Genomic DNA, 13,216 nt, shown 5'->3' with positions numbered 1-13,216 from the left:
GTCTGCAGGGTCTACAGGGTCTTACTATGTAGATTGGATTTGTAGTGCTTCTCCTGTTTTCAGCCTCCCAAGTGTTGGGATTATAAGTGTGTACCACCACACCCAATTTTGGTTAGTTTTTCTGAGTTTAGAAATATTGATAGCTCCACAGGAAGGAAGAACTGGGAGAATATAACAGTATAGTCACAAGATGCAGTAATGTTCATAATAATAAGCCAGAATTGTTAGAATTTTAGCACATTTTAAAAATAATTCTTTTGATAATATTTCATGTAAAATACTAATTTTTGAAAGTTTTCCATCATAATTGCTTAAAATTGGAATGTTTGCTTCTATAACAGTCTTCTCTAATAGTCTGTAAATGCCTTTATTTTATGACATTATTGGTTAATTCTATTCTATACAGACTTAAAAAATAGAAACAGTGATATTATAATAAACATAACTAATTTTAGGCATATTGAGAATGATTAGCATCTCTATGGAACCAGGTAATATCTCTGCATTAGGATAGGAGTTAAGAGATTATAAAAATGTACATTCAAAGCTTGAATTAGTTTGCCACTGTGTTTTAAAAATATACTAGTTATATAATAACAATCCTGATCTCCTACTTAGTATGAAAAATATTCCAAAGTAATCAGTCATACTCAGTTGATATAATAGTGTTCAATATCAGATACTGTTGTAAGCATTTCTTTCTTTAAAATTAAAGGTAAATCCCTGGTTCCACCAAAAAACAAACAAAAAAAAAATTAAAGGTAAGTACTTACATCTTAGTTTAAAATTTAGTTTAATTTTGTTGTAGTTTGTCTAACAATTCTAAAGGAAGCCAGTTTTTATAGTTACAAAATAGGATTATTGGCAATAACATTATGATAAAAACTTGAACTTTTTATATAGTTGTATTACTATTGTGAAATAAATTCTGAATAGTGGAATTTCTAGGTTAAAGGTAGGGCTTGCTCAACATCTTAATAGTCTTACACAAAGGGTAGGTACTACTTCGTATTTTCATAGGTGGATACAAATGCCATTTCCTGCACATACTTCATAAAGAACATTTTTTACCATGCTATCCTAGTGAACTAGAACTGACTTACTGTAAACTGCAGACATTTCCTTCTGTAGTTTCAGGCTGGTGACCACCTGTACCTCGGTTCACAAACTTAATTATTTTCACGATTCTGGTTGCAAACTGAGTCGGATGAGAAGCAAATTAAATTCAGTGGTTAGGTTTAATGTTGACCTTGTGGGGAAATTTGGTTTGCTTCTTTCAATTCAGTTTGTGACCAGAATAGTAACAAGAACTGAATTCATGAACTGAGGCGCCACTGTATTTCTTTGTAAAAATGCAGACTTCTTCTTGGTTATAGGATTTTTAAAGACATAGAAGTAGAATTTCTGGTGCTGAACTTTTTGTTTCTGAAGTATTATTTTTGACAAATTTTTTTTTGCTGGTTAAAAATTCTTGGTAGCATTTTTCCTGTCTATACTTTTTATGCTACATAAGTGTTTTTTGCATTGCATCTGATAAAAAAACCTGTGTACATTATCTTTGTTCCTTTGTGGGTTTTTTTTGATAAGACCTTACATATTTGTTATTTTTTAAAATTTATTTATTTATTTGTGTGTGTGTGTGCATGTGTGTGTGTGTGTATGTGTGTGTGGCCAGCGCAGCCCACCAGGGGGCAGGGCTGGCTGGCATGTGGTGCTGGGGGATTGAACCATGGTCCCTTTGCTTTGCTAAGCTTGTTCTAAGTAGGTGCTTTAGACCACTGAGCCATCTCACCAGCCCTATCTTTGTTCCTTTGAAGAACATCTATTTTCACCTCCTTCCCTGATTGCTTTTAAGATATTCTGTTTACCCTTGTTTAAACCAGCTGATTTTGATGTCTCTTAATATGACTGTCTTGGTGTTTCTTGTCTTGGATATTATTGATCTTTTAAAATATATATGTGTTTAGATTTTTCAAATGAGATTTGGGAAGTTTTAATGATAATTCTTCAAATACATACTATTTTTTGTTACTCTGTTACTTTTCTCTTATTGCTGGGACAGAATACCCGACACCCAATAAGGAAGGAAAGGTATATTTAGCTCACAGTTTAAGGAGGTTTCAGTCCATACTCAACTGGCTCCAAGGCAGACGGCACATGGCAGAGGGCAGCAGTTCATGGAGGCAGAAAACAGCAAAACAATAAGAGCAAAAGGTAGGACCAGTGGCAGCAGAGGCAGAGAGCTAGCCTCTCTCCTTTCCTTATATTGCATTAAGACTATGTCCCTGGCTTGGTGTAGCATTTACACGCATAATCAGCAGCACTCACAGCCATAATGCCAGCATTGGATTGTGAATTAACCACAAACTCTAGAAGCTGCCCCATGAATTCTTAAGGCTTTGAGGGGACAGCTAGACACAAACCATAACACTCCTTCCTTTCCTCTTAGACTACAGTTATACATGTTTTAGGCTGCTTGAAATTGTTCCACAACTCACTACATCATTTTGGATGGTTCTTACTGTTTATTATATACTTAAGCTTGCTAGATTTTTAGTTTGTTATATTTGTCATTTATTTTAATTTTTATCATGTTGGTACTGGGTATTTGTGTTCCACAGGTATCCTCAAGCTTTGATCTAAAACTGAGCTAAATTATCTGGAAACAGTTTACTCTTTTGGTCTCGTAAGCTTTTAAAGGTAAGAGTAGTATAGTTGCTGGGCATGGTGGCACACACCACCATGGTAACCCCAACACTAGGGAGGCTAAGGCAAGAGGATTGCTGTGAGTTTTGCCTAGGCTGCAAAGTGAGTTCATGACCAGCCTGGACTACATAGTGAGACCCTGTTTCACCCTGCTCCAGAAAGAAAGATCAGTGTGGTTAAATTGAGTTTAGTATTCCTCAATACTGAAGTAAAACCTTTCATAGTTTCTAACTGGTGACTCAGGCACTAATGTCTGCCATGGATGATTATAAGTGATTGTTCTGTTTTATTCTTTCAGGTGAGGATTTTGGTTTTTTCTTTGTGCCTAGTAGTTTCGTGTCATCCATGTTGATCAGTGGTTAGCTAAAGGCTCAAGCCAACCCTGTCTCCATGTGCACATTACCTTTCATTGTTCAGTGCACTTGTCTCTGGTACAGGTCCTAGGATTTCAAGTATCTTGGCCTCTGGATGCCTAGTTCCATCTCTTCAGAGAAGATGTCTTGGATCTCTGTTCTTATACCTTGTCCTAAAACTCTCTCTAAGCACAAACTTAGGGTAGTCCTTGAACACACTTACTTCTGGTGTCTAAAGGATCACTTTTTTCTTTACTGCTGCTGAGTATCTTTCATTTGTCTGTATTTTGTCTGATGCAGTGGTTTTTTAAAGAGAGTATAGGTCATATATGACTTCTTAACAAAACAAATGAAAACAGATGGTGACTGATCTCAGGTCAAATATGGCTTCTTAACAAGACAAATGAAAATGCATAGTGCCTCTGATCTCAGGTCATGTATGACTTCCTAACAAGACAGATGAAAAGGGATGGTAACTCTGATTTCTGTAACTTCATCTTTACTTGAAATACACATTTTGCCTTACAGATGTTATCAAATAAAATAGTAGGAGTTTTTTATTTTTAAGTCTTTAATATCTATTTCTACTTAAAGTAAATTTTCACATATTAGTATTCTGAATTACATGCCTTATAATACTCATACTTTGATGCTGGAACATAGTACTAGTTTGTATTTGTCTGGACATGTTTAACAATATGTATCTTTTTTTTTTAATCTTTATTTGCATGCAAACATTTCAGTTTGCCCATCATTTTTTATTTGTTTTTTAAATCAATATCTATTGAGGTTGATAGTAAGGGCTGTTAAAACAAAGCAAGTCTTAGCACTGACTCCTGCTCTCTGTGCCAGTTAGAACATCTTCTGTAGTATGCCTCAGTCAAGATGTCATAATGCTGTTATTTGTAGATTTATTCAGTCATTGATTATCAGCTGTATAATGTAGTGCCTTAGTCTGTCTTCATTCATGTTTACAAAGTACAACTCAGGATAGCAATTTAACTCATTCTGAAAAAAATTGGTGTCGTATAAAATTTACATGCTTACAGTATTGTTTTTTAACATGTACCAAGCATTTTCTTTAAAAATTAATTTTATTTGTATACTTTAGATATGCATAATGATTATATTCACCGTAGGAAATTTGTACATAGTATATCTTGATTCTTTTTTTTTTTTTTTTTTTTTTTTTGGTGTAACTGGGGATTGAACTCAGACCCTTGCACTTGCCAGGGAAGCACTTACTCTACTGAGCCATCTTCCCGGCCCTTCTTGATTCTTCTTTTCTCCCCAACCCCCTTTTCTCCCTTCCCTTCAACTCCTTTCTCCTCCTTATTTACCAAAACTTTGTTTCCATTTTTTTTCTTTTTGTTTTTTTTTTTCTCCTTCCTTCTATTCCTCTTCCTTTATTTCCCTTCCCACTTGAGCATTTTCTTACTATTTTTCAACCTCTATTATACATTTTGGTCCTTATCTACCTTTTGGTTTCTCACACCAGACAACCAGTGAGGTATTTAAACATGTGTTTCTGATTCATGTCACTGAAGAGTATGGTCTCAAGGTGTACAATTTACCTAGAAATGTCTTACGTTTATTCTTCTTTATGGCATAGTAGTACTCTATTATAAAAAGAAAACTTGTGTTTTTTTAATCCATTCATCCCTTGATGAATCAGCATTTGGACTGTTTCCAAATTTTAGCTGTTATGATTGCCAAGCACTATTTATTATACTTTTTATAAAATAAACTAGTTAAACCTTGTAACCCTTTGATGGTTTCCATTTTGGAGATGAATAAACAGAAGCACAGAAAATAAAGTAATTAAGGTTATAATAATAAGAAGTAGCATATTTGCGCTATCTGCTTAGTGTAGAGGCCCAATGTGGTCTGAGCTACCGTGTCGTTTGATTTAATGATTTTGGGACAGAGAAATATTAACAATTTGTTTTTGATTAGAATCCTCTCACTTTTCACGAGTTTGGGAACCAGTGCATTTTTATAGCCTATTCAGAAGAGCACAGTGCTGAAGAACTTAAGTGTTGAAATTCCTCAAAATTTACTTGCACTGTTGAGTCTCTTTTGTTTGTTTGTTTAGCATTGTTGGAATTGAACAAAGGGCCTTGTGCGTGCTAGTAAGTGATTTATTACTGAACTGCGTCCTCAGCCCTTTGGGTCTCCTTTTAAATAGCTGTTTGAAATAGAGAAGTTGCTGATCCTCTCATAGTTTCTCATCTTTAAAAAGTAGAACAGTAATATAACAGTAGTATTTTTTTTGGTGGTTTTTGTCTATTCTTCTCTCATTTTAATATTGTTTTTAAGATAGAAGCCATTTAAATTGTTTATAAGGAACCCATTGCTTTAGACAACTCATGTTTTGGACCTTGAACACTGTTACTCTGATGGTAGGTGTCCTTGGGGAAGTCTCTGCGTACATAGTGAGGAGGCTGTGGTTTTCCTCTCCCCTCTCTGTTCCGTTTTGTTTCAGAATATCTGCAATGGAAGTCTGAGTGTAAATATTTTTCATTGTACACTATATATGCATGATAAATTTAGTCTTCATAACCATATGTAGGCAGTTTTATTTTTTTGCTTGTACAGAAGAGAAATAAGAGGCTAAAAAAAGTCAAGTAGTGAAGTCAGATTTTGAACAAACATCTGTCACACTCCAGAGTCTGCTGCTTAAGTGTGATAAGTCACATCTTTTGGGTATTATGGTCTTAAATTGTGCATTTAAAGACAAAAGCAAAAACTCAGGTTTCTATCATGGAAATCAGGATAAAGCTTATGCTGCTCAGGGCTTCTTGAAGAGCCATGACTAGAAAATAATCAAGTGCTGGAGCAGCTCGTGGTGCCATTGCCTTCTCTGTGGTCACCTCTGTACTTTCATTATTTTCTCTCTGCACATTTTTGGCTTCGTCTGTTTCCTTTACCACCTGGTCCATCCTGACTGCCCATTACATGGTACCTTTGACACCAGTGTACTTACACCTGAACCATACAGGCTCATGGCCAGGGGAATCAGCTTTTCATGACCTTAGTTGTGGTTGGTTTCTAGTGAAAAAGAATTCTGTCATCCTGATCTAGCTGCAGGGTTACTCTCCTAAGATGTTCTTTGATCACATCACTGTAGTTTCAAAGAGAAGGGTATAAGCAAGGGGATTCCATATTAGTGCTGGTGGTGGTTCCTCAGGAAAGGGGTATAGGCTGAGCATAGCACCCAGATAATGTCTGTGAGGACTGAGGTGTCAGATTTATTCAGTGTCATAAAAATAACTGCGATAATATAGGACATTTAAGTATGAACATGAAGTCAGTGTATTATAAAAAACGAGGTTCCTGAAGGTACATAAAGCAAATTCTTTTAATGGTATTGCAGGTATTTATTTAAAAGAATCATCTGAGTGAATCTTTTTTGAAAAGAATATTCAGTAGTTAATTTTAGATGGATTGCAATAAATAAAACTCTTTTGTTCATGCATTTTCAGGTATCATTGACTTTTCAAAAATTTTCTAATTAACCTGCTTAATGTGTAATAGTTTTCTATAATGCTGTGGAAAAGTTTACACAGTCAGAATTGTATACTAATATAGGATATTGAGAAATTACTGTGTTCAGTTCACTCAGCTTGCTTAGGAATAGTTAATTTTTTCATACTAATAAGTGATCTATAAGTATTTACATGTAATTTTTCCTTTTCAAATTTCTTTTTCTGGATATCTTTTGTTGAATACATGTCTGTACTTACATATCCATAAACTGATTTTGTCTTAAATATATTAAGTAGGGCTGGGGAGATAGCTCCATGAAGTAAGTATCTGCCTGGCAAGTACAAGGACCTGAGTTCAATCCCTGGTACCTCATGCTGTGCCCACGCTGGAACTCTGGGTGTGCCTAGGCAGCCACTAAAACCAGCTGTGCTGGCACATGCCTGTAATCCCAGTCCTGGAGAGGCTGAGACAGGAGGGTGATCACAAGTCCAAGCTACATAGCAAGACCCTGTACCAAATAAGTAAGTTTATTAAGTAGCTAGAATATGACAGCTAGTCCGTATGGCAGTTGTTTTGTGAATTCTATGAATTCTCAAGCCATAGAACTGTACTTTTAGGTTCTTAGCATTCATATGACAGAAAAAACTTCTTAAGACGTGTGTTTAATACATGTCACATAAATGAGGCAGTTGACACTTGTTCATCTTGACTGGACCGTTTCCAGGAGGGACTCTCTTTCTGCTTTGTCTATCTTCATAGTTTTCAGTAAGTTTGCTCCCTAGCTTTTGCACCTCTTCCAAGATTGAGGAGGCTCCTAAACATCTCAGCAGCAGTGGCTTTTTTCCAGGTATTGCTACTGATTCTGAAAGTGTCAGGAAGAATAAAAGAAATACCAGGAGGATTTGGGGCAATTAGACCATGTTCCTTAAATATAACTTTAAAAAGAAGCAGATAGAAAAAAGGAATTAAGGTACCATACTCTTTAGAACAACAGAATACATGAATACTAACATAAATCTTTCACATTAGCGCCTTTAAACTATTGATGTTGAAGGACCAGATTTTTAACTTTTTTCAAATTTTTAATTTCAAATCTATTATAGACAGTGTCTATAAAATGAGTACATTTTTCCCATGCGTGGCTCAGATGTTTTGAAAGCTTTGTGAAATCCTAAGTAGTTAATTTAAGTTTCTAAACACATAGTATTGTAGACCAGTATCAGGGTTCTAACTGATACGAGTCTATTGACCACGTTAAGTATTATTTTTGATGCTAAAACCTTATTATTATTTTTCTTCATTTTGTACCTATGATCATTGAAGTTGAGAAAAGTGAAATGATTTATTTAGTTAAATAGTTTAGTATAGGACACCTCTAGCCAAAAACATTTGTCTAAGATGATGTTCATTCTCACTATATAAAAATCAGACGGGCCTACCATGCAGTCCCTGCCTTTGGGGCATGCTGAGACTGGCAATTGAGACTGGGTGTGGTGGTGCCCGCCTGTAATCCCAGCTCTTGGGAAGCTGTAAACAGGCGGATCATTATGAGTCCAGTCTAGTAGTGAGACCCTGAACATCCTGCAGACCCTTCGCTCCCCCCCCCCAAAAAAAAAAATCAGAAATATGCCTCTAGGTTTGAGACTATTGCCAATTTTCAAGATTTTGGATTTCAGAAATAGTTTTTGTATGATTTTATATTTTTGCAACCAGAAGAAAAAAATCAATCAAGATACCACATATATGACAACAAAATAAGAAATAAGAGGTAAAATAAACTTAAATATTAAAAACCTATTTCTTGTAATTAAAGTAAAGGGTTTATATGGGAGAAGTATGTAGTAAAGTGTAAAACATTGTCCAGGGGAAAGATCAATAAATTGGAGGTAAGCTATCACTTGTTTTTATGAAACTAATATGAACTGAATAGCTTTTAATCCAAGATAGTTTTAAGTGCTTTCTCTCTATATATACATTTTATAATAAAAATGAATAGAGATGTACTTCAGTTGCATAAAATACACTAGTTCTGAACACCATAGTCAAATGCTGTTGAGTTCAACAGCTTTAAGGTAAAACACAGAAATATGATGCATAATTGATATTAGTATTAATTATGCTTTGAAATACTCTTTAGTAGTTGGCAAAAATATATAATATTGAGATAGTATATTGCTCTGTGGAGTATAAATTTTAATTCTGCTGTTCATTATTTTAACCTTGGGTGGATAACTTAACCTCCTTTAGGCCTTGCTTTTTCACCTATAAAATGAGGTATAATACAAGCCTTATGGGACTTTTGTAAAGTTAAGTTTGTGTGTATATGTGTTTGTATAGACATGTTATCTGATTAAGAATATTACCGGGTGATTATGAATTTTGGATGATACTTTCACTGTTGCTGCTGTCATCATTCGTAGAGAAAATATTTCATAAAACATGTTAATAAATGTGTAAAAATATGGCAGTGAAGAACCAAAAACATACCAGTTATTGTTAATGCAGATTTACTTTTTTTAGTTCACCTAAAGTAGTTAAGTATATTTAATTTAGTATTTTCTCTTTTATAGTTTATCAGAGAAGATATGAAATATAAAGATGCTACTAATAAACACAGTCATCTACACAGAGAAGATAAGCATATCACTGTAGAGGATTTATGGAAACAGTGGAAGACATCAGAAGGTAGGACTCTTGCAGTGACCTGGACCCTTGATCGTTTGTGCTTCTGCCGTTAGTTGATGATAACTCATTTATTGCATATGGTTTTGGAAAAATAAATGATATTTTTATGAGACCATATTTTAATAACTTTTCTGTTTTTGAAAGGCAACTTTTATCTTCCTCAGCTTTATTAAGCACCAGATTATTTTCAGATAATTTGATACTTTTTTATTAGAATAAATAAACTTATTTCTGAGAACTTAAAGCTTTGAAGCATTGTTTCGCCTAATGTTATTATAAAATTTTTATCAAGTAATCATACAGAAATCCTTGTTATTTTCATTTTGAGGTAGTCTCACTGGGTTACCCAGGGTGTCCTTCAACTTGTTGTCCTCCAGAATAGCTCAGATTACAGGTATATGCCACCAAGTCTAGCAAAAATCAAGCATTTATGTTGTGCAATGTATTTGTCTCCAAAACCTAAAATAATAAAATTACAAGGAAGCTGGGATGCCCCACCAAATAGGAATATAAAGAAATAGCAAAGTTTACTATATTTTAGTGTTAATATTTGGAATTGGGAAAATACAGAAATGATTTCACCAAAGTCCAATATTTTTCTTAATGTGGAAGAAGTTGCTTGTTTAATGTGTATCTTCACTTTTACAAAAGTAGCATCTGTTGAGATATACTGGGAAGAGTAAAGGAAATAAGGAAGAAACATATCACTGACTTAAAGATGCAGAAGTTTAAAAACTGTCTCATTTTTCCTTCCTAAATCAGCTTAAGATAATAGGAATTTGGAAAAGAATAGAAATAAAAGGAAATGAATATAAATGAAAAGCGCTAGGGTAGTAGAAAACTTAGTAATAGACATTATATGAGGTATGTTACAAATAATTAGGTACTATTAACCACCTACCAGTCCAGTTACAATAGAAGATGATCAAAATTGTGTATTTTTCAGTAATTTTTATATGACAGCATAAAAAGAATTATAAAAGTAACAGTTTTATCAAATTTATTCAATACAAGAATTGACTGGTTGAATTCATACCTGGTGACGTGATGTTCGATACTCCCTAGGTAAACAAACGTGCCACCTGCGTGGTACTCGTGACAAACTGTTAAGTGGTTAAGAGAAATGGAGATCTGTTACAGAATCAGTTGCTACTAGTAATGTTTAGGATTTGAGTGTGAGATACATTGAATAGAATAACTTGTCCTGTTGCTGGGTTCAGTTACCATCACTGCTGGTATGAAACATATCACTGACTTTAAATTTATTCTGTTCCCTCTGATATGCTGACGATCTTAGTCTATGAAATGAGCTAATAATACATTGCTAAACAAGGGGAAAAGACATAGAGATTTATTAATGTGTTTCAGAATGAAAACTGTACACAATGTATAAGGGAAGAAGGGTGAACTTTATGTAGAGCTGAACAGAGGAATAGAGGTGTAGGCTTTTAGGGGAAAGTAAGGTGACCCAGACTCTGGCAGGTTGTGTGGCACATGTACATAGCAGCATTTATTGTCTTGTTATGCAGATGTTGTCTCCCAGGTGACTGCCACTTGGTAGATCCTTGATTCTCTTTTTCTGAAAAAAATCTTTCCTGAGTAGTAAGAGAACTGTGAGGTAGAATTACCTCTATGTAGTGGTACATGTCTTTTTATAAAAGGACAGATTTTCATAGCTAGTCCCATGTCTGTAGAGGCCTCTGAATAAGTGAAAATTTATCTGAATAATTGAAAAATATCGAAGAAATATAATTGAGTTGTGCTGTATTGTTCTTTCGCTTTATACCTGTGATCTGCTGTTAATTTTTCACCTAGCAAAGTAATCTATTTACAGTATAAATCCTGTCTGTTCAGTGCTGTAGTCATATAGGAAAAAGGCCCAGTCCTCTCACTTCATAATCTGTTACCTTTCTGTCCTTCACCCTCACTACTGTACCATGGATCCTTGCTATTCCGTGAGCAGGAACCCAGGTTTCCCTGCGGTTACTCCTTCACATCTGTTAGTTCCGTGTAAGTTTCTACTGAGGGCTGTGCTTTCTTTCATTGATGCCTTGTCTGGCTGTCCTGTTTAAAATTGTACGCTGCACTGTTTTTTACCCTTTTTTCTTCCCTAGCACTCATGGTCCCCTTTACTTGGCTTCATACTTAACCCCCCATATCATTTATTGTCTTCTAAGGTATTATATTTAGGCATTTTATGTTTGTTTTCATTTTTTTTCTTTCTTCCTGCAGAGTAAGCCTCAGAGAGCAGAGGTCTTTTTCTGTTTTGTTTATTAATATATTCTCATGTCAGATTATCTTCTAAAATTCCTTTTGGTTTCCTACCCTGATCACTTTGTTGAGCTCTTGTATCATCTGTGAGGCATATTTTTGCTATTTTAATTTTACTTTTTAAGCTTATAGCCTTTTCTCAGTAAGGAATCTCTTTAATGTCCTTCCCTATCTTAATCTTTACTCTCTAAGGTTTAACCATTGTGAAAATTACTCTGAAGTCCAAATTGTTGACCTAAGTTACCTGCTTTGGTTTATACTCCTCTAGGCTTTAGGCTTCCACATAAACTGAGAGGTCAAGGTCTGTTAGCTGTGTTCTCAAGGTTTCTACTAGCACAGCTGCATGTAAGAGGGGGAAAGCCTTCCAAACAATTCAAGCTGTGTGATTCTTTCCCACAAACTGTACAGTGACTTAATTTTTAAGCCAATGTCAGATTCTGTTTATAAAATGGTCATGTAAGGGTGGGGCTTTGTTGTTGAAGATGGTGGTATGACAGGGTCCTGTGCAATGTACAGGGATCTGCTTGTTAGCTGCTATGTTTTATTTCTGATTACGATTTCTCTTGCAAAACAGATGGTTCTTCTGAAAAGGATTATACCTTGTGAAAAAGAGATTAAAATGAACCTCTAGAAATAATGCATACTTCAAGGTTTATTTATATTTTGAGTATACAAAAAATTGTCTACACACACACACACACACTCACACTCTTTGCCCATCATTGCATAGGCCCCACAGGTTAGAACAGTGCTTTATTCACTTTGAATGAAAGTGAAATGCCTCTTGGACATTGAATGTTCCATAAACATTCATCAGAGATTTTGAGTATAGGCATTTTTGTTGAATACATATATTTCTGAAAAAAATGTTTTATGAAATTAACTTAAAAATGGCAGTTTATAGGAAAAATGTGAGTGAAGCGACTACTGGAACCATTTGTAACCAAAGTGCTTATAGGACTAATAAAAATACTTGCATATGTAAATAAGAAACTTTAAAGTTCTAACGAGTAAACACTAAAGGAGATATATGAATGTTTATTGGAAATAGTATGTGAGGATAACTTAATTGAAGGGACACTGTGTTAGATAGGGTTGAAACTGCTGAAAAACGAAGAGAAAGGGTAAGTACACAAAGTGAGAAGTGAGCAACACACATTGCCAAGACAGGCGACTGGACAGGGTTTGCTACAGTGGTGGCTGGTGTACTTTGTATCTATTTGCTGTTGCTTGGGTTATGAAATGGTAACATGCTTGGAAAAGCCACATATGAAGTGATGTAACATCTATATTTTATTGACATGGTCCCTAATTACCAGTTGCATATATCCGTGAAGTTCGAAGCACATGCAGCAGAATAATAGTTTATTATGTACTAAGCAGGGATTGCACTGGATCCTGCATATTGAAGCTGAGCTAATCTGGGTAGTGAGGTAGACCATAAGTTGCACCATTGTGGCTCCTTCATTAGTCTCCTGGGTGTTTGCTGGAGGTGAAAACGAAGCCTTAAGATGTAACTCAGTGGAAGAGTACTTTCTGGGCAGGAGCCTCGCCATCCAGAAAAATGAGGGTGGGGCTGGGAAACAGAAGTAGAAGTAGAGGTAATGTGCAGTATAGCAAGTATGAGGACTTTGGAGCTACATAATTTTAAGTCCTGGTTTGTCTAACTATAACATTGTATCTTATTTTATTTTTATTTATTTATTATTTTT

General features: G+C 35.0%; 1 protein-coding gene across 1 annotated transcript in view; it reads left to right on the top strand.

Moving 5' to 3' along the window:
* Positions 1–13,216, top strand: part of Stim2 (stromal interaction molecule 2) — a 116,026-nt gene that overhangs the window by 35,449 nt on the left and 67,361 nt on the right. The window contains exon 3 of the mRNA XM_023699176.1: positions 9,119–9,233. Coding sequence (XP_023554944.1) covers positions 9,119–9,233 — 115 coding nt within the window. The remainder of the gene's footprint in view (positions 1–9,118; positions 9,234–13,216) is intronic.

The sequence above is a fragment of the Octodon degus genome, unplaced genomic scaffold (assembly GCF_000260255.1).
Source record: "Octodon degus isolate 3935 unplaced genomic scaffold, OctDeg1.0 scaffold00006, whole genome shotgun sequence".
NCBI lineage: Eukaryota > Metazoa > Chordata > Mammalia > Rodentia > Octodontidae > Octodon > Octodon degus.
Note: the sequence above shows the minus strand (reverse complement) of the source record. Positions and strands in the feature narration are given on the sequence as shown.